This window comes from Zalophus californianus, chromosome 12 (genome assembly GCF_009762305.2).
Source record: "Zalophus californianus isolate mZalCal1 chromosome 12, mZalCal1.pri.v2, whole genome shotgun sequence".
In the NCBI taxonomy this organism is placed as follows: domain Eukaryota; kingdom Metazoa; phylum Chordata; class Mammalia; order Carnivora; family Otariidae; genus Zalophus; species Zalophus californianus.
This window is the reverse complement of record NC_045606.1, coordinates 30,774,386-30,796,426: the sequence shown is the minus strand read 5'-3', so window position 1 is coordinate 30,796,426 and position 22,041 is coordinate 30,774,386. Positions and strand designations below refer to the sequence as shown.

At 37.5% G+C, this 22,041-nt stretch overlaps 1 protein-coding gene across 3 annotated transcripts in view; it reads left to right on the top strand.

Moving 5' to 3' along the window:
• The window catches only part of ABCB1 (ATP binding cassette subfamily B member 1), a 107,515-nt gene that overhangs the window by 34,157 nt on the left and 51,317 nt on the right, over nt 1-22,041 (top strand). For all 3 annotated transcript variants that reach the window (XM_027573453.1, XM_027573455.1, XM_027573454.1), the window contains 7 exons: nt 7,730-7,854; nt 14,305-14,476; nt 16,325-16,438; nt 16,765-16,875; nt 17,058-17,183; nt 17,293-17,496; nt 17,820-17,990. In XM_027573453.1, the coding sequence (XP_027429254.1) occupies nt 7,730-7,854; nt 14,305-14,476; nt 16,325-16,438; nt 16,765-16,875; nt 17,058-17,183; nt 17,293-17,496; nt 17,820-17,990 (1,023 nt within the window). The remainder of the gene's footprint in view (nt 1-7,729; nt 7,855-14,304; nt 14,477-16,324; nt 16,439-16,764; nt 16,876-17,057; nt 17,184-17,292; nt 17,497-17,819; nt 17,991-22,041) is intronic.

The following is a 22,041-nucleotide window of genomic DNA, read 5'->3' as shown; positions in this document are numbered from 1 at the left end:
GGATACACACCTAGTAGTGTAATTGCTGGGTTGTAGGGTAGTTCTATTTTTAACTTTTTGAGGAACCTCCATACTATTTTCCAGAGTGGCTGCACCAGCTTGCATTCCCACCAACAGTGTAAGAGGGTTCCCTTTTCTCCACATCCTCACCAATGTCTATTGTTTCTTGAGTTGTTAATTTTAGCCCTTCCGACTGGTAGTATCTCATTATGGTTTTGATTTGTATTTCCCTGATGATGAGTGATGCTGAGTATTTTTTCCATGTGTCTTTTAGCCATTTATGTCTTTGGAGAAATGTCTGTTCATGTCTTTTGCCCATTTCTTAGCTGGATTATTTATTTTTGGGGTGTTGATTTTCATGAGTTCTTTATTGATTTTGGATACTAGTCTTTTATCTGATATGTCATTTGTAAACGTCTTCTCCCATTCTGTTGGTTGCCTTTTAGTTTTGTTGATTGTTTCCTTCACTTTGCAGAAGATTTTTATCTTGATGAAGTCCCAGTACTTCATTTTTGCTTTTGTTTCCCTTGCCTCTGGAGACATGTCCAATACGAAGTTGCTGCAGCCGAGATCAAACAGTTTGCTGTCTGTGTTCTCCTCGAGGATTTTGATGAATTCCTTTCTCACATTTGGGTCTTTTCATCCATTTTGAGCCTAATTTTATGTATGGTGTAAGAAAATGGTTCAGTTTCATTCTTCTGCATGTGGCTGTCCAATTTTCCTAGCACCATTTGTTGGAAGAGACTGCCTTTTTTCCATTGGATATTCTTTCCTGCTTTGTTGAGGACTACTTGACCTTAGAGTTGAGAGTCCATTTCTGGGTTCTCTCTTCTGTTCCATTGATCTATGTGTCTGTTTTTGTGCCAGTACCATATGTCTTGATGATTACAGCTTTGTAATACAGCTTGAAGTCTGGGATTATAATGCCTCCTGCTTTGCTTTTCTTTTTCAACTTTCCTTTGGCTACTCAGGGTCTTTTCTGGTTCCATACAAATTTTAGGATTGTTTGTTCTAGTTCTGTAAAAAATGCTGGTGGTATTTTGGTATTTTGATCAGGATTGTATTCAATGTGTAGATTGCTTTGGGTAATATAGATATTTTAACAATATTTGTTCTTCCAATCCATGAGCATGGAATGTTTTTCCGTTTCTTTGTGTCTTCTTCAGTTTCTTTCATAAGTGTTCTATGGTTTTCAGTGTACAGATATTTTACCTCTTTGTTTAGGTTTATTCCTAGGTATCTAATGGTTTTTTTGTGCAATTGTTAATGGAATTGATTCCTTGATTTCTCTTTCTACTGCTTCACTATTTGTGTATAGAAATGCAACAGATTTCTGTATGTTGATTTTGTATCCTGCAACTTTGCTGAATTTGTGTATAAGCTCTAGCAATTTTTTGGTGGAGTCTTTTGGGTTTTATACATAGAGTATCATGTCGTCTGCAAATAGTGTAAGTCTGACTTCTTCCTTGCCGATTTGGATGCCTTTTATTTCTTTTTGCTGTCTGATTGCTGTGGCTGGGACTTCCAGTACTATGTTGAACAACAGTGGAGAGAGTGGACATCCTTGTTGTGTTCCTGACCTTAGGAGAAAAGCTCTCAGTTTTTCCCCGTTGATGATGATATTAGCTGGGGGTCTTTCATATATGGCCTTTATGATGTTGAGGCATGTTCTTCAATCCCTACTTTCCTGAGGGTTTTTATCAAGAAAGGATGTTGTATTTTGTCAAATGTGTTTTCTACATCTATTGAAAGGATCCTTTCTTTTATTAATGTGGTGTATTATATTGATTGATTTGCAGATATTGAAACATCCCTGAAGCCCAGGAATAAATCCTACTTGATTGTGGTGAATAATTCTTTCAATGTACTGTTGAATTCGATTTGCTAATATCTTGTTGAGAATTTTTATATCCATGTTCATCAGGGATATTTGTCTGTAATTCTCCTTTTTAGTGGGATCTTTGTCTGGTTTTGGAATCAAGGTAATGCTGGCCTCATAGAATGAGTTTGGAAGTTTTCTTCCATTTCTATTATTTTGGAACAGTTTCAGAAGGATAGGTATTAACTCTTCTTTAAATATTTGGTAGAATTCCCCTGGGAAGCCATCTGGCCCTGGACTCTTGTTTGTTGGGGGATTTTTGATTACTGCTTCAATTTCTTTGCTGGTTATGGGTCTGTTCAAGTTTTCTATTTCTTCCTGTTTCAGTTTTGGTAGTTGATATGTTTCTAGGAATTTTTCCATTTCTTCCAGAGTGCCCAATTTGTTGGCATATAGGTGCTCATAATATTCTCTTATAATTGTTTGTATTTCTGTGGTGTTGGTTGTGGTCTCTCTTCTTTCTTTGTAATTTTATTTGTTTGGGTCCTTTCTCTTTTCTTGTTGATAGTCTAACTGGGGGTTTATCAATTTTGTTAATTCTTTCAAAGAACCAGCTCCTAGTTTCATTGATCTGTTCTACTGTTTTGTTTTTTTTTTTTAATTTCTATATCATTTGTTTCTGCTCTAATCTTTATTATAGCATTTTTTATTTTGGCCTGAATAGTTTTTAGGTCTTTTATCTCTGCAGCAATGTTTCTCTCGTGTCTTTTATACTTCTTTCAAGCCCAGCTTGTATTCTTATGACTATTGTTCTAAATTCTGGTTCAGATATATTACCTACATTGGTTTTGAGAAAATCCCTGGTTCTGATTTCTTTCTTGATCTTTCTTTTGAGGAGAATTCTTCTATCTTGTCATTTTGTAGGTTTCCTGTTCCTGAGAGTAATGCTATATTAAGAAGGTGTCATACACTGTCCAGGGTCTGGTGCATTAAGAAGTGTTTGTGGTGTATGCTGTGCGCACTCTGCTGTTATGTTTTGGCTGTCCTTTCCCATAGGTCAGTTCTCTGCAGAGTTCCTCCCTGCTCACAGTAGGGGCTATTTGGACCTTACCTAGGTGTGCTTTGATTTATTTGTTAAAATAAGCTACTTAGGAAAATGTCCAGGAAAACTGCAGCAAAGCCCCATCCTCAGCTAGTCAGGTCCGTCAGGTCCTCCCTGAGGACGTGGTCTAAATTGTCCTGAACCTGTAGGAGTACCTTGATTTGTTCAAAATCAGTGGGAATAAGTGGCTGTAACCTCATTTAAGTCCTACCCCTGCCAGGACTCCATGCTGTCCTGTACCATGTGGTTTTTTGAGAAAGGGATAAGCTAGAAAGAAGTAGCTCTCACATCTCATCCCCTGACTTCATAGAAAAGGCATGCTCAACTCTTTTTTTTCTTTTTTAAAGATTTTATTTATTTACTTTAGGTAGGGAGGCAAGCAAGAGAGGAAGAGCACAAGCAGGGGAAAGGGACAGAAAGAGAGGGAGAAACAGGTTTCCCGCTGAGCAGGGAGACTCACATGGGGCTCGATCCCAGGACTCTGGGATCATGACCTGAACCGAAGGCAGACACTTAACTGACTGAGCCATCCAGGGGCCCCAAGGCACACTCAACTCTTAAAGAGCTGTGTACTTTGTAGAAAATTCCATATTCATAAAGATTCAAGTTCACTAACCAACACTTTGTCTCATTCAGCTAACATTATTGATTTTAATGCTTTTTAGGTTTTGTTTAATTTGTAAATTGATTTAACAGTTGTGTCAGTGTTAAAAATAGTTCTCTAATGTTTAACATATTTAAATCCATTGGCATGAAAATAATTTTCAAAAAATAGATACTTTCTAGTCCCTTATGCATGTAAATCCAAGCCTGCAGTTTTGTCTCCTAATCACGAAGGCAAAACAGTATCATTGGCCCTCCCTACCTCTGCACACAGGCCTCTGATGATCTTGTAAAACTTATTCCCTTTCAAGGCTGGGTGTGGTGTTCATTTTAAACTGATTTGACTTAAGAGTGGGTGGTGGTAGAGATTGGCCCAGTTTGTAATTTCTGTTGGGTTCACCACAACTTAAAGCACTATAAATTCATTTGGCAAAAGCATGTAAGATACTGGTGGGCCAACCAAAGTCAAGCCTAACACAAAGTAAATCAGATGGTAAATACTAAGAAGTTGTAAAAATTTTACCCTGTAGGATGGATATTATTTTGATATTACAAACAATAACTACATTTATTGAGCATCTACTATGTTAGGAAAGTACATACTATCTTTCTGAAGTATAGGTATTATCTTATTTAGCATAGGAAGAAAGTGAAGTTCTGAGGACTCTGTTAATTTGTTACTGAGAGTAACAGTGTGTAAATGATATTCTAGGTGGTTAAAGTGCATTTCTCTATTGGTCAGCTTTCCAACTTGGCAAAAGCTTGTGTGCTAATCGGTTTTTCTGTTTACTAGAACAACAAGCAAGTCAGGTGGCAAACTCTTCATGTCAGTATTTATTGAAGAACTGTTTAATATGCATTGATGTCTGTTATGGTTAAGTTAGGAAAACAGACAGAAAGTTAATCTTTTAATAACTATGCATTGCTTTGGCTACTATTTATTTAATAAATGGAGCTGTGGGCTTACTGCCGGAGACCTAAGTTTTAATTGTTATTCTGCCATAAAATTTTGGTATGATTTCTGACTTATTTCCCAAGTTCTCTGGTTGACAGCCATGTTAAAAAAGAAATGTGGCCCAGCCTAGGAAGCTTCTTTTTCCCTGTGACCCTTTGGCTCTTCTCTCTAACAGGGACAAGAGGGAAGAACAAGAAGGGACCCAGTCACAGTGAGCTTCCTTTTCCAGTAAGCAGCTTTAGACCAGTATGCTGGTGACTGGTGTCTTCCACCCAGAGACACTGGGGCAGCCAGAGGGCACAGGCAGGGGAAACCAGCACACATTGCCTCCACCGAGAGATAGCTGGTAGGCTGACCTTTTAGAATCCATTTCCACTCCCTCAGGTAGTAGAAACAGAGGCTGTTAAGAGTGCTTGCATCTCAAGATAAACCATGCTAACCAAAATAATGCCCCAAGGCTCTGAATAGGAAACTGCTACTGGAACCACAGGTCACACAAGTAGGCCAGGAATTTCAGACTAAGCCCACATAAGGTGACGGCTTGCTAAAATTCAAGATTTAAATAGGACCCTTTCTCCTAGCATACCAGACAAAATGTCCAGTATACAATAAAAAGTCACTTGTTGTACGAAGAACCAAGAAAATCACAACTTGAATGAGAAAACAAAACAAAACAAAACCAAAAACAATGAACTGACACTAACGCTGAGGTAAGTCAAATTAGATTTATTGGACATGGATTTTGAAACGGCCACCATAAAAATGCTTCACTAATCAATTACAAATTCTCTCAAAATATAAGAAAAACTGGGCAATATCAGCAATGGAGTAGAAGGTGTAAAAACAGGATGAAATGAGGGCGCCTGGGTGGCTCAGTCAGTTAGGTGGCTGCCTTCGCCTCAGGTCATGATCCTGGAGTCCCGGGATCGAGTCTCACATCGGGCTCCCTCCTTAACAGGGAGTCTTTTCTCCCTCTGACCCTCCCCCCTCTCATGTGCTCTCTCTCTCTCTCTCTCTCTCTCTCAAATAAATAAATAGTCTTTAAAAAAAACAGGATGAAATGAAATGAGAAAACGTAAAGATACAACAGCAAAACTAGGGGTCACGGTGGACTGTCTCAGTCTCCCTGAGTGGAGAATCTGTACCTGGAGAGAGAACAGTGGAATTCACTGACCTCTGAAACAAAGAGAAAATGAAAAGAGCTCCAGGGATCTGTGGGACAATAACAGAAATGCCAACATTTGTCACCACTGGAGTCTCAAAGGAAGAGGAGAAAGAGCGGAGGGTAGAAGACGTATTGAAACTAACCGTAAATTAAAACAGATCTAAACCTTCAGTCCATGAAAAATAATATGTCAAAAGAGCACATTTTGGGTGGCAAATTCTGCTTCCTTTTAGTTGCTTGGAGATGTCAGGAAGGTCTAGTGCGTAAGTGGGTTATTGCTTTGGGTACCAAAGAAGATGGGTACATGCGGCACCGTATCTGCACGTAGAACATGGTTAATGGATGTTCACTTGCTTTCACCCACCCATTCTTCTTACTGGACAAGAGTCTGTTGCCTGATGGGCTGCATGCCAAACACGACACCACTTTTGTGGCAGAGATAAAGGGTTTTATTACAGGATGCCAAACAAGGAGGTGAGAGAAAATTTCTCAAATCTGCCTCCGTGGGGTGTATTTAAGGATAAGGGGTTGAGATGTCTCAGGGTGTGTAGATTGAATGGAATAAGGTGATTGGATCTAGGGAAAAAAAGGAAGTGTCCCCCTTTCCAAGTGTATGCATTCAGGAATCATGCCTTCTCATGGGACACATGTTCATTAAATGTCGGCATAAGAAGGACAGGGGTGGAGGTGGGGAGACCGTGGGGTGCATCATCAGAGGTTCCTTTTTTTTTCACTCTTGATGCCTTTTGTGCCCCCGCAAGAATTCTTCCTTGATTTGCTCTCATCTCAGCTGGTCTTACCAATGGTCTGTCAACCTCTGCAAAACAGGCTCATAAGTCAGTCAGATTAACCACAAGTTCCTCACAGAGTAGTCATGCATTTGTTAACTCAGCAGCATCAGTTTCATTCTTAAATCTGTCACAGCTCCTTTTACATTCACATGCCGCAAAAGAAGTGCACTGTTAAAATCGAAACAACTTTGAGCTTTTTACTGATACTACTTGTATAAATGAGTCCGCAAATGCTTCAAAATTACTTATTGAAAGAGTGTAATGCTGTTTAATTAGAACTTTATTATCAATCGCTTGCATGTAACCCTTCGGTGGCTGACTACATAGGCACTCCAGGTACCAATAGTAACATCATCCTTGGCATCCTAGTTGATCCCATTTTCCGAATAGGGCCCTCTGGGAGCCCAGGTCATATGTCAGTGTGTGGTTGCAGATAGAGAGAGGTTCACGCTCCTTCCTGTCTGTTAATTCAGGCTTTGCAGCCGTATGGACTCACCCTTGAATCTTAGATATTTCACTTAGTAGCAAATTACTTTAACTTTTTCACCCCTTCATTTCCTCATATGTAAAGTAGGAAAAATAATATCTACCTCACTGTGCAACTGAGAAGAGTAAATGAGATCCTGTGTATATAATCTACCCTGTACTGTTCCACAGAATAAACACTCAGGAACCAATCAGAAGGATCAAAGAGCATGCATATGAAATAAAGGCCTCCCTGGTGGCTGAGTATATTGTTTTGCTCAGGAGCTCCAGCGAAGGGGAACACTCTCTAAAACCCTGGCCTCGGAGAAACCTTCTTGAAATCCAGGGACCACATGCTGCTTGGTGCTCTGCATTTTTCTGGTCTCCCACCTTGACACTGCTGATCCAGAGGACAATCAGCAATTGCTCTGTTCAGCTCATACTGTATTTCCTTGATGTAATTAATGCCTTTTTTCCCTCATTTTGTTTATGATTATAGTATATACCTCCTTTTCTGAAATTTAAGATCTCCCCAAAGTCCCAGTCTTACTTATTTAGATGAGGATCCATGAGGTAGCTGGTGAAAAAATAATAATTTTAAATTATTGTATACCATCTCAGTCCAAAAAGAATTTGAAGTGGCTAACAGCGTGAATATATATACTTAAAAACAGAACATCATGACCAAAATCAAATGAAAGACAGACTTTATTCTATAGATACATTAGCATACACGGATCATTGGTGTATATATTTATTTTTATTTTACAAAAGATAAAATTAACTTTTTAAAAAATTTTAAATTATCTGAAATTGCATTTTTAAACAGATACTGTCTTCATTTACTGATAAAGAACTGTTGGCATATGCAAAAGCTGGAGCAGTAGCTGAAGAGGTCTTAGCGGCAATCAGAACTGTGATTGCCTTTGGAGGACAAAAGAAAGAACTTGAAAGGTTTGAGTTTTTTATTTTAAGTTGCTAGTAATTTTAAATTGTTTCATTGTATATGCCCTTCAAATTGACAGTGTTAAATATAAGGGTGTGTGTGTGTGTGTATTTTTAAATAGCTTCCTGGATATAATACAGCATAGCTAATATTCTGGAAAAGTTGTAATTTTAGTTGTACTCTTCTCAACATCTGCTAATTCAAAACATTTTCTAGAATGTTCTAGGTGGGTAGTGACAATAAAATAGTTTCTTAAGGCTGAAACATATTTTATAACTGATGATAATTTTTCCCCATTAAGTCAATTTTTGGTTCTCTAAGACTAAATGAGTATTTTGTATAAGATGTAGGGATACATTTTAATCTGTGGTTTGTTTCCCCTCTTGCTGGGGGTTATGCTCCATGATTTGGAAGATAAAAATATAACTAAAAAGCACATTTGTACAAAATTTCAAAAATCTTTATTATGTGTTGTTTAGTATTTTTTGTACAACCCTTTTATTAAATTTCTGAGAGTGTAGATGGTAAATTTATTGCAGTGTATAATATTCATCAGATCCACTGATTTCTGAACAGTGACAGACTATTGAATATATGTTACAATTGAATATATGTTATAATCTGATATAGTATTTTAATGTTACGAATATATGAGTATTTGGATATTAGGAAACACTAAACTGTATTTTTTTTTGGAACATTATACATTGTTGGTAGAGCCATAAAGAAAACAAGAGAATTTTGACAAGTCAGAATGATAGTTACTCCTGGGGGAGAAGAGGCGTGGGGTTTCTGTAGTTGTGGTAGTATTCTGTTTCTTGACCTCAGTTGGGCTGACATGGGTATGCACTGCATAATTATTTTTTATACTGTACCTGTGCATTTTTAGTATACTTTTGTTCATATGATATATTTCATACCCACAAAGATGTCCTCTGAGAATAATTTGTGATGGCTAAGCACCATAGTTCAAAGGAGAGTAACAACTATGTTCGCTCTCAATTCTTTGTTTTTGCCTTAGAATACGTCTGACTAATAAAATGGGAAATCTTGCTTAATGATCAGGCAAGCATCCAATCAAATACAACCCTTCCTCTTCAGAAGTTAAATTCTTTCAAGGGGAGGAGAAGGCTAAAGACAACCGCAAATAACAAACTAATATACCAGTTGGGTAAATATTATTTGGGGATATAAACAAGTCTTTTAGAGTCATGGGGGTACTCTTTAGATGATTCAGAAAAGTCTTCTCTGAATAGTTAATGTTTGAGCAAACAGAGAATGAAGTTTTGAACTCAGATTCTTTTCCAGTTTTTCTCAGTGGAAAGGTGGACCAGAGAAAGAGTACGTCCACCAACACAGGGAGACAAATACAACTTTTCTGCTTCTGCCTAGTTTCTGAGCTAGGGGAAAGCATCTCCTTATAGAAAGCAAAATCTCAGGCCTCACCCTCAGGTGCACTCAGGGCCTGAATTTATTAAACTCTGTGAACGAGGGAGTGCTCTCACCCCAAAACAAGATTTCACATTAAAAATGAATCTTAGTCCAATGAAACCACTAGGGTGTCCAGTTGAAGAAATGAAAACTTGCTGAAAATTAATTAAGCATCCAAATTAAGAACTTAGAAAAAGAACAACAGAGTAAAAGAAGTATAAGGAGGGAATCATAAATAGCAAAAATTAACAGAATAGAAAATAACTGTAAGAAAGCAGAAGCTTGACAAATCCATAAACTAATTCTTCAAAAAGACTAATAAATAACCAAGTACTTTGCAAATTTAATCAAGAATAAAAAAAGAATAAATAAGGAAAAATTGCTACAGATAAAAAAATTTTATTTTTAAAAAAGTACAGCTTTATACCAGTAAATTTTAAAATGCTAATGAAATAGACAATATCCTAGAAAAATATAGGCTAAAACTCTCACTTAGGAGGAAGAAAACTTGAGTAGACCTACAATTGTTAAAGGACTTAAATCCAAAGTTAAAAATATCCACCTTCTGCCCTTATATACACAGCAAAACCCAGAGTCCAGATAATTTTACAGACAAGTTCTCCCAAAACTTCAAGAAAGAGATAATCCTATGTTATAGAAATTGTTTCAGAGAATGAGAAAAAAATATATTGAAAGTTGTGAATTCATTTTATGAGGCCAGTGTAACTTTGAAGCCACAATCTGGCAGATATATGAGAAAGGAAAATTATAAAGCAAATTCTCTTAAAACATAGATGCAGAAGGTCTACATAAATTATTAGCTAAACAAATCCATGTGAAAAATATCAGATTAAAAAAAAATCTTGAACTTATTAGCTTTATCCCATGAGTGCAAAGATGGTTTAACATTAGGAAATCTATTAATATAATTAAGCACATTAACAGATTGAAAGGAAGAGATGTTTTGTATTGATGGGTGGGGGAAAAACATTAATTACATATGATTTATGACAAACTCAAAACTAGGAGTAAGAATTAATTTTCTTAATAGAGAGTATATACCAGAGATACATAAGGAAACATCATACTTAGTGGTGAAATGCGCAAAGCATTCCTTAAAATACTGAATGAAACAGGTATATGTGCTAGCATTATTTCTAGTTAGTGTTGAACTGGTACTAGATAATAACACCAACAAAACAGGTAAGAGTAAGAATTAAAAAAATAAAACAAAAAAGAAATAAAAGCTAGAAGGGTTGGAAAACAAGAAGCAAAATTGTCATTATTCACAGATGATATGATCGTATGCACAGAAATTCCGTAGACTCTGCAGACTAACAACACTCAGGGAGATCTCTGGGCATCTAATCACAATTCAGAGAAAATTGCTGTGAAACCAGCAATGAATGATAAGATAATAAATAGGATTTCATTGATTCTAAGATGCACATTTTTCTCTCACAATGCTGAAATTAAGATAAATTCTACAATCAGTACCATCTTATAATTGCTGTGGATCTGGATTGAAGTCAATCCTTACAGGCAGGATTTGTGTTTGCTTCCGCCATTCACTGGGGATGGTATTAACCTAAGACCACCTTACATGAGATTCTTTGTCTAGGAGTTCAGACCTGCATGAATATTGTCTGTGGTTCAGATTCTCAGGGAGTTGTTTTTTCCTCCCTTCACTTGAGACACACGAGTTTCCCTGCTGTCACTCTCCCTGGGGCGTGTGCTCATTATACTGAGGCTGTAGTCCTTTGGGTCCCAGCTGTAGATTGATTGTCCTACTAAACTCCTTAATCCTACAAAAAATAACAGAATAACACTAACTCCTCCCAATGAATGACATCCTAAATTTGATGAATATGATCATTTTCAAGAGGGACTATTATTAGCAATAAAAATTATAATTATGTATGGAATATAATTAGTAAGGAGGGAAAAGACATTGTGGGAGTTAAGTCTGGTCTTCAGAACTCAGATAAATCTGATCATTTTAGTTTAGGAAAAGTTTAAATGAATTTAGTTTTTTTTCCTAAAGAAGATGGGGATCAAATTTTTATTATAAGAATAAGCAAATGGGCGCACACAACTCTATTCAGAGATGCATTTTCTGTGTCGCATCATTTCTTCAGAAGATATTAGTTATTGGGATGTGTCTTTGAAAGGATATTCTCCCCTGGTGAATTGGAAATTAGTTTTGCCGGGCGCCTGGGTGGCTCAGTTGGTTAAGCGACTGCCTTTGGCTCAGGTCATGATCCTGGAGTCCCGGGATCGAGTCCCGCATCGGGCTTCCTGCTCGGCGGGGAGTCTGCTTCTCCCTCTGACCCTCTTCCCTCTCGTACTCTCTATCTCTCATTCTCTCTCTCTCAAATAAATAAATAAAATCTTAAAAAAAAAAAGGAAATTAGTTTCGCCTTTAAATCAAGAGCAAATTCAGGACTACATGCTTGCCTCATTTTCTTTCCAGGTTGGCCATTTCTTGAAAGTTCATTCATTCAACAGATGGAGCCAGTGTCTACCACACGTACATGCTACACTCTGGGTTTTTCAATATTAATTTTACTTTAACTATGGCAGTCAGGGGAGGGCTCTCTGAGAAGGTTTCATCTAGGCTGAGACTGGAAGGATGAGGAAATGCCTACGCTGGTGGGAGAAGGGATAGAAGAGTCTTCCACATTTCCCGAGGTGGCAAACATTGGTATGGTCTAGAAGATACCATAAGGCTTGTATGCCTGGAGCTCTGTTGAGTGAGGGGAGATGGAGAAGAGAGGCAATTGAAGGTGGTGGGGGCCATGGAGGAGTTAAGATTTGATTCCAAGGGCACAGGAGGTTGAGGGTCTTAAACAAAGGAAGGAGTATCCACATTATGTTTTAAGATGATTTCTCTGCCTGTAATTGGTTTGGTGAATGAGGAGAGGAGTTAAAGATTGGAGGCAGGGAGACCAGTGGAAAGGCTGTTGTAGCCTGGGTGAAAAGGCTTATGGTGCCCTGATGTGGACTGCAGGCAGGAGAGGGGAGACAGGTACCTAGATTTCAGATGTAATTTGGAAGTAGGATTGCTAAAACTATTCGTAGGTCAAGTGTAATCTTCAGTTTTCTTTTTAGTTCTTTCCCTTCCTTTCTCTGCTTTTGCATGGACAAGTAATTAAGGTCTTAGTCTGACTTTCTCTTCCAATTAACAGGTGCAGGAGGAAGCTGGCTCTCTTGGAATGGAAATTTAACCAGAATTTAGATGAATTCAATTCTGTAGTATAAGAATAGCTTTATTCTCCTTAATTTTAAAATGATATTTTTCTCTCTTGTGTGTCTTACCGCTTAGTATTGATTTTTCTGCTTAACTAAAATTGTTTCTTGCTCTTGTAAGTGGTTGTTTGTGTCACTGATAAATATTTTCATAATATTGAAGAAGAATTTTTTAAAACATCACTGTTTTTGTTATGTATTTTTAATCCATTTTAGAAACTGTGACTTTAATTACCATTCTTACACTAATGCTTTTAATGAGTAGGTGGTTTTAATAGGTGATTTTGTAGTGTGGTATTTTTTATCAAAACACCAGTCAAAAAGCTTGTGTAAAAGTAAGTATTGTTGATGTCTCTTTCCTCCTTACCCTCTTTCTTTTTTCATTTATCTTTTCTTGTATCTAAATGATTTTCTTCCTTGTTGTTGCTTCTTCCTCTGAAAATGTTTCCTCTGGCTGCATGGTACAACAACGTATCAGTGAAGTGAGTTCTGCATTAGTCTAGGTAAGCAAGAACTGATAGAAAGTAACAATAAAGGTGTGAATCATATACATTAAAGTTCCTTATTTGTAATTATGTATTGTGGATGCTTCTTAATACCTTTTGCCTCTGGTCAACTCAAAACGTGGGAAATAGATCAACCATTGAAACACGTTACTCAAAAATAATTTTTTTGCACTAAGATTATAACTGGCAAGTTAGGGACACACATTTTTGCAGAGAGAAACTCTCATAGTATGTTACTATTTTATCACTCTAAAGTTCGGTTTGAATTTGGCCTTTAGTGGATATAGGAGTCGTGTAAGTTTCATTTGGCAGGCTTTGAACTGGTAAAGCAGCTAGTCAAAAAAAATCACAAAGGCAAGAAGGAACACATACTTTTACCTGAGCAGAACTTGATCTTTGCTGTACATTCCAACTGGGTGGGTGGGTGGGTGGGGGGAATTCTTCCAAAGAAAATTAATATAATACTACATATTTGTATAGTCATGCTTTTATGGATCAAAGACCTCAGAATCTTAATTTTATGTAGAAGTAAGTTCTTTCTACAGTTATGAACTTTTTCTTTCTGCCAGGTAACGTTCTAAGTTCCCAGGGAGATGTGATTAAGAGGATAAAGACAGGTTTAAGACTCAATTATAATCTGTTCTATTTCTCTAATAATTTTACCTCAATTCTATATTTACGAAGATTCTTAAGAAAAGAGATACAGAGATAAGCTAATGGGGCCCACATTAAAAAAAAGAAAGAAGGAAAGAAAGAAAGACAGAAAGAAAGAAAGAAAGAAAGAAAGCAAAAGAAAAAGAATCTTCCTTAACGTTCCCTTAAACATTCAGTGGTTTAAAGACTTTGTGTTGAGAACTTTTTAGCCTTATATCTGCTTTTTATTATTAAACTTAAAAGGCATGCAGATTTTAAAGGGAAAACAGATATTTTCGTGGCTTCTTTTTGTCTTGCCTATGAAACAATGCAAGTTCTGGAAGTTTACTAAACATTATTTCACGTATTTCATTATAGTTAAGGCCAGAGAAGAAGCTTTAGAATACTTTCCCCCAAATTATTTAATCTCTGTAGATAAGCCTCAGTTTACTCATCTACAAGAAGGGATTAAAATAGTGCTAACACCACAGGGTCAATGTATGAACAAAAGGAGAAAATGCACAGTAAGCACCTACCACAGGGTTGGGCACATTCTAAGTACTAAATAACCATCATGCTATCTTGGCTCATTTCATATGATTTATGAGTATATGTGATAGTTTTTGTTACTTCTCCCAGGTACAACAAAAATTTAGAAGAAGCTAAGAGAATTGGGATAAAGAAAGCTATCACAGCCAACATTTCTATTGGTGCTGCTTTCCTGCTGATCTATGCCTCATATGCTCTGGCATTCTGGTATGGGACCACCTTGGTCCTCTCCCATGAATATTCTATTGGACAAGTACTCACTGTAAGTGATGTTATTTTAAGAAATGAGTCTCTCCTAAAAATTCCAGTGAAGTTGAGTGGTGTTGGCTGGAGTGATGTTAGAGAATAGGTATTGAAGAACTATTGAATAATACAAAGAGCCATGTGCTACTAGATTAAAAAGTGGAAAGGAAATTAGATGTATTGAGCGTCTTCTTTGCAGATCCCTTGCACAGTTTGTCTTGAAGCCTAAATAATATTAACATCACTAATCCCTATAGCATGAAATCTCATTTGTTGAGATCATTTCTCTGTGGCAGGCTCAATGCTAAGCATTTTATTTTTATTTTCTGGTTGACTATTCACAATGACAAATGACAAAATACACCATTTAACTATTTTTCAAATTCTTTTGAATGACAGCTAGTCCACCTTGCAAAGTTATGGAAGTATTAATTGTTACTCTTCCTTAAAGAATATTCTATTTGAAGGTTCTCGGCCTTATAGAACTTTGTACAAACACAGAAAACTTGCCATTTGAGCTATCCTCTTTTATTTCAAAGTGGTGAAATAGTTCATAAACAAAGCCCAATCCGTATTGTGATCTAATAAAGTACATACTGTTAGAAGGGTCACTCAGTTCCTTTTTCATAGCCTAATAAGCACAAGTATATTGTTGGTGACAGACAGAATTTTGTTGAGTCCCTTAGAACAGTTCTCTTTCTCAGGAACCAGATTTGTAATGTAGATATAATAATTGTGTCATCCAAAATGTGCAAGGCTATTTAGTTAAGAATGGTGTTTACCAAAAAGCTTTTATTAGGATAGTAATGCTATTGGTGAACCTAGGTTGTAATAAGAAATGTGTTCTACTTAATTGTGATGTAGATATGCTGTTTAAAATCTTGTTTTCACTGATCCCAGAACTGCCTCATAAACTGGAAGCATGCAGAATATGAGTAAGAGCATGGGATTTGAAATCAGGCTGACTTGGATCAAATTCCAGCCACTTATTAACTGTATGATTTGGGGTGGCCACATAGACTTTACAAGTTTCTGCTACCTCTTTTGCCAAATGGAAATGGCAGGAATAATTTGCCATAACTTTAGTTGTAAGTTCTAACTGAGGAAATGAATACAGAATCACTTAGCAAAATTTCTTTTGTGTAAATTATTGGGTAATTCCTGTGTGATTTAGAAAGAAATTAATAGTGATATTAGTTCTCTGTAACCCTGAAGAAAAACAATTTCATTTGGGCAAAATGAAAAAAACAAAACCTGTTTATCAGACCTCAAAGAGAACATAGTCTGGTAGAAGGAAAGTAGACAACCTGCTCAAGAATAATGCCCTAGATGTGTGGTTTATCATTTACAAAATATTTTCGTATGTACTGTTTCATTTGATACACTCTAAGGTTGCCAGGTTAGGAAAACAGATAGACTCCTGCCTAGTTTGGCAAATGAAGAAATTGAAGCCTGGAGAATCTAGGAGAATTGCCTGAAGACATATAGCCGGTTAGGGCTTATCCAGAATTTGGACCTTGGTCTTCTGACACTCATTTTGATATTTGTTTCCCCTATGCCCTGATGACGATCTAAACCAAAATAATTAGCTCTTAAATAAATATATATTCTATTATATTCTGGTCCTGTGGAACTTGTTCCACTGTTTCACCGAGCAAGTAAGATTAATTCTGTATTGTAAATCAAAAAGGATTTAAACTTCTAAAATGTTTTTAACACCCAGGACTCATAAGTTGACTTGTCACTTTAAAAGTTAATTAGCAAAAATAATACTAATAAAATTTAATTAGCTATGTTAGAAGAAAGATGTATGAAAAAGTTGTAATAAACACTATGTAACTTGATGATTTTCCTTCACATCCCTCAGGTCTTCTTTTCTGTATTAATTGGGGCTTTCAGTATGGGACAGGCATCTCCAAGCATTGAAGCATTTGCAAACGCAAGAGGGGCAGCTTATGAAATTTTCAAGATAATTGATAACGTAAGTCTGGGCTAGTTGTTTATCCATGTAGAAGTTTTTCTTTTTCTTTTTCTTTTTTCAGACATCATAAAGGCACATTATTAATGTTGCTCAAAAGGAATCATGCTACTTAAAAGTTTGAGAAACATCAGTTCAAAGCATTACTAAAAGAAAAAAATGCATAACACCATTTTTAAAAATCCTTACACATGAGCCTCTTTCCATACTCATGTAAAAGTTTTTCTACTTAAAAGTTCATTCCTTTATCGCTTTATCCGACTCTCCACAAATGTCACTAAAAACAGCTCTTGTAACCTAGTCATCTTCTGAAATTTTATTCTGTTTAGAAACCAAGCATTGACAGCTATTCGAAGAATGGACATAAGCCAGATAATATTAAGGGAAATTTGGAATTCAAAAATGTTCACTTCAGTTACCCGTCTCGAAAAGAAGTTAAGGTACAATGATACATGATTAATCAGTGATTCAACCACGTATTGGATGAAGAGTTTCTGATACTTTATTTTAGTGATTTTTTTTTTTTAATGTATATGTAAACCTCATTTTGACTTGAACTGTCAGTTCATAGTCCCAGGATCTGTGTATTGCCCTTATGTTTATTTCTCGTTCATCCTGTTAGATCCTGAAGGGCCTCAACCTGAAGGTGGAGAGTGGGCAGACGGTGGCGCTGGTTGGGAACAGCGGCTGTGGGAAGAGCACGACAGTGCAGCTGATGCAGAGGCTCTATGACCCCACGGACGGCACGGTGAGGTGGCTCTTGCTGACCGCGATGCTGCAGCAATCAGCAGTCACCATGGCACATCTCACATTCCGAATCGGCAATGCATGGAACTCATGTTTACTTTTTATTTCAGGTCTGCATTGATGGACAGGACATTAGGGCCATAAACGTAAGGCACCTTCGGGAAATTACTGGTGTGGTGAGTCAGGAACCTGTGTTGTTTGCCACCACGATAGCTGAAAACATACGCTATGGCCGCGAAAATGTCACCATGGAAGAGATCGAGAAGGCTGTCAAGGAAGCCAACGCCTATGACTTTATCATGAAACTACCTAATGTAAGTCCTCGATCTTTGCCATGCTAGAGGTTCAAAGACTAGAATGCTGGCCCAATGCAGAAGTTAGGAATCTACTACGCATTAGAGGAGACTCCTAAGAAGAGAAATCACGATGACTTCAGATTTTAAAGCTCTGGCACCATCAACTCGTAGTAGGCATATTTGTAAAAATTGGGGTTGGTTATTGCTGAGTTTTGAGGAACTGGATCATATTGCCTGTGGGTTGTTTGTGGGATTACTTCCCATCTTAAAATGTAGCTGACATAGCTTCTTGTTTTGCTAACCACCACCCCAACCCTTTTATCTTCTGTGTTGTGTTGTAGAAATTTGACACCCTGGTTGGAGAGAGAGGGGCCCAGCTGAGTGGTGGACAGAAGCAGAGAATCGCCATCGCTCGGGCCCTGGTTCGCAACCCCAAGATCCTCCTGCTGGATGAGGCCACGTCAGCTCTGGACACTGAAAGTGAAGCAGTGGTTCAAGTGGCCCTGGATAAGGTCTGTGAGCCTCAATTCAACCTAATTTGTAAGCATAAGGACATCCCACTGTAAAGTAAAAAAACTTTTACATGAGTTAATTCTTCTTGATACTCTTTTTTAAAAAGGACATTTCTGATAGCTCTGAAAGGGATCCAGTCAGGTATCAAAATCACATCTCCTGTCCTGTTTGGATCTGTTCATTTAATTTCTATTTATTTCTGTTTCTTTTTTTAAATAGAAACAAACTTTCAATGAAAGATACTTGCAAAATTTTTAAATTAAACCACGAGAAAGAGAGATTCAAATGAAAATTGGTCTTCGTTGTGATCTTGAAAACTTGGCTGTAGAGATAACCCTGTTATTTAGGCTTTCTGTTTTTGCTGTTGTCAACAAGAGGAAGATATAATGAAGGTTCACATTTAATTTCCAAGACGTTAAATACCCACTGAAGATCCTATGGGAAATGACAAAAACCTCTTGTCCTCAGGAAAGGGGAAGAGAACTGACGATGTTGGAAACTTACCGGGTCCATGAAATGTCCTTGACTGTCAACAGAGTCTGACCTTCCTGCAATCCTTGAGTTCATGTGTCTCATTCACCAGATCAGATTTGAGGGCTTACACTGTGCTAGGCACCGTTTGATTGGTCTCTGGCATGTATTGATAACCAGCCTAGTTCTGTGAGGACAAGGAATATGAAGACCTCTTTTTTTTGAAGTTTTTATTTAAATTCCAGTGCGTCAACATACGGTATAATACTAGTTTCAGATGTACACTATAGTGATTCAACACTTCCATACATCACCTGGTGCTCATCACAAGTGTGCTCCTTAATCCCCGTCACCTACTCCACCCAGCCTCCCACCCACCTCCCCTCTGGTAACCATCAGTTCTCTGTAGTTAAGAGTCTGTTTCTTGATTTGCTTCCCTCTTTTTATTTTCCCTCTGCTTATTTGTTTTGTTTCTTTAATTCCACATACGAGTGAAATCATACGGTATTTGTCTTTCTCTAACTGACTTATTTCACTTAGCATAATACACTCTAGCTCTACCCACGTCATTGCAAATGGCAAGATTTCATTCTTTTTATGGCTGAGTAATATTCTCTTGTATACATGTACCACCTCTTCTTTATCCATTCATCAGTTGATGGACACTTGGGCTGTTTCCATACTTTGGCTACTGTAGATAATGCTGCTATAAACATTGGGTGGCGTGTATCCCTTTGAATTAGTATTTTCATATCCTTTGGATCAGTACCTAGGAGTGCATTTGCTGAATCATAGCGTAGTTCTATTTTTAACTTTTTTTTTTAATTTTATTATGTTAGTCACCATACAATACATCATTAGTTTTTGATGTGGTGATCCACCATCCATTGTTTTTGTATAACACCCAGTGCTCCATGCAGTACGTGCCCTCCTTAATACCCATCACTGGGCTAACCAATCCCCCCTCCCCCCTCCCCTCTAAAACCCTGTTTGTTTCTCAGAGTCCATCGTCTCTCATGGTTCGTCTCCCCCTCCGATTCCCCACCCCCATTTTTCCCTTCCTTCTCCTAATGTCCTCCCTGCTGTTCCTTATGTTCCACAAATAAGTGAAACCATATGATAATTGACTTTCTCGACTTGACTTATTTCACTTAGCATAATCTCCTCCAGTCCCATCCATGTTGATGTAAAAGTTGGGTATTCATCCTTTCTGATGGCTGAGTAATACTCCATTGTATATATGGACCACATCTTTATCCATTCATCTGTTGAATGGCATCTCGGCTCTTTCCACAGTTTGGCTATTGTGGACATTGCTGCTATGAACATTGGGGTGCATATGGCCCTTCTTTTCACTACCTCTGTGTCTTTGTGGTAAATACCCAGTAGTGCAATAGCTGGGTCATACGGTAGCTCTGTTTTTAAATTTTTGAGGCACCTCCACACTGTTTTCCAAAGTGGCTGTACCAACTTGCATTCCCACCAACAGTATAAGAGGGTTCCTCTTTCTCCACAACCTTTCCAACATTTGTTGTTTCTTGCCTTGTCAGTTTTTGCCATTCTAACTGGTGTAAGGTGGTATCTCAATGTGGTTTTGATTTGAATTTCCCTGATGGCTAATGATGATGAACATTTTTTCATGTGTCTGTTAGCCATTTGTATGTCTTCTTCAGAAAAGTGTCTTTTCATATCTTCTGCCCACTTTTTGACTTGATTATTTGTTTCTTGGGTGCTGAGTTTGAGAAGTTCTTTATAGATCTTGAATACCAGCCCTTAATCTGTAGTGTCATTTGCAAATATCTTCTCCCATTCTGTGGGTTGCCTCTTTGTTTTGTTGACTGTTTCCTTTGCTGTGCAGAAGTGTTTTATCTTGATGAAGTCCCAAAAGTTCATTTTTGCTTTTGTTTCACTAGCTTTTGGAGATGTATCTTGAAAGAAGTTGCTGTGGGCAATGTCAAAGAGGTTACTGCCTATGTTCTCCTCTAGGATTTTGATGGATTCCTGTCTCACATTGAGGTCTTTCATCCACTTTGAGTTTATCTTTGTGAATGGTGTTAGAGAATGGTCGAGTTTCATTCTTCTGCATGTGGCTGTCCAATTGTCCCAGCACCATTTATTGAAGAGACTGTCTTTTTTCCATTGCATGTTTTTTCCTGCTTTGTCCAAGATTATTTGACCATAGAGTTGAGGGTTCATATCTGGGTTCTCTATTCTGTTCCATTGCTCTATATGTCTGTTTTTGTGCCAGTACCATGCTGTCTTGGTGATCACAGCTTTGTGATATAGTTTGAAATTGGGCAATGTGATGCCCCCAGCTTGTTTTTCTTTTTCAACATTTCCTTGGCGATTCAGGGTCTTTTCTGATTCCATACAAATTTTAGGATTGTTTGTTCCAGCACTTTGAAAAATGTCATTGGAATTTTGATCGGGATGGCATTGAAGGTATAGATTGTTCTGGGTAGCATAGACATTTTAACAATGTTTATTCTTCCGATCTATGAGCATGGAATATTTTTCCATCTTTTTGTGTCTTCTTCAATTTCTTTCATGAGTGTTCTGTAGTTCCTAGAGTATAGATCCTTTACCTCTTTGGTTAGGTTTATTCCGAAGTATCTTATGGTTTTTGGCTATTATAAATGGAATCGTTTCTCTAATTTCTCTTTCTACAGTTGTGTTGTTAGTGTATAAGAAAGCAACTGATTTCTGTGCATTGATTTTGTATCCTGCCACATTACTGAACTGCTGTATGAGTTCTAGTAATTTGGGGGTGGAGTCTTTTGGGTTTTCCACATAAAGTATCATGTCATCTGCAAAAAGAGAGAGTTTGACTTCTTCTTTGCCAATTTGAATACCTTTTATTGCTTTTTGTTGTCTGATTGCTGTTGCTAGGACTTCTAGTACTATTGTGAACAATAGTGGCAAGAGTGGGCATTTTTGACGTGTTCCTGATCTTAAGGGCAAGGCTCTCAGCTTTCCCCCATTGAGGATGATATTCGCTGTGGGTTCTTCATAGATGGATTTTATGAACTTGAGGAATGTTCCCTCTATCCCTATACTCTGAAGAGTTTTAATCAGGAAAGGATGTTGTATTTTGTCAAATGCTTTTTCAGCATCAATTGAGAGGACCATATGGTTCTTCTCCCTCCTCTTATTAATGTGTTCTAGCACATTGAATGATTTGCGAATGTTGAAGCACCCTTACATCCCAGGGATAAATCCCACTTGGTCGTGGTGGATGATCCTTTTAATGTATTGTTGGATTCTATTAGCTAGGATTTTGGAATCCATATTCATCAGGGATATCGGTCTGAAATTCTCCTTTTTTGATGGGGTCTTTGCCTGGTTTGGGGATTAAGGTAATGCTGGCCTCATAGAATGAGTTTGGAAGTTTTCCTTTTGTTTCTGTTTTTTGAAACAGCTTCAGTAGAATAGGTATTATTTCTTCTTTGAATGTTTGTTAGAATTCCCCAGGGAATCCATCAGGCCCTGGACTCTTGTTTTTTGGGAGGTTTTTGATCACTGCTTCAATCTCGTCACTGGTTATTGGCCTATTCAGGTTGTCAATTTCTTCCTGTTTTA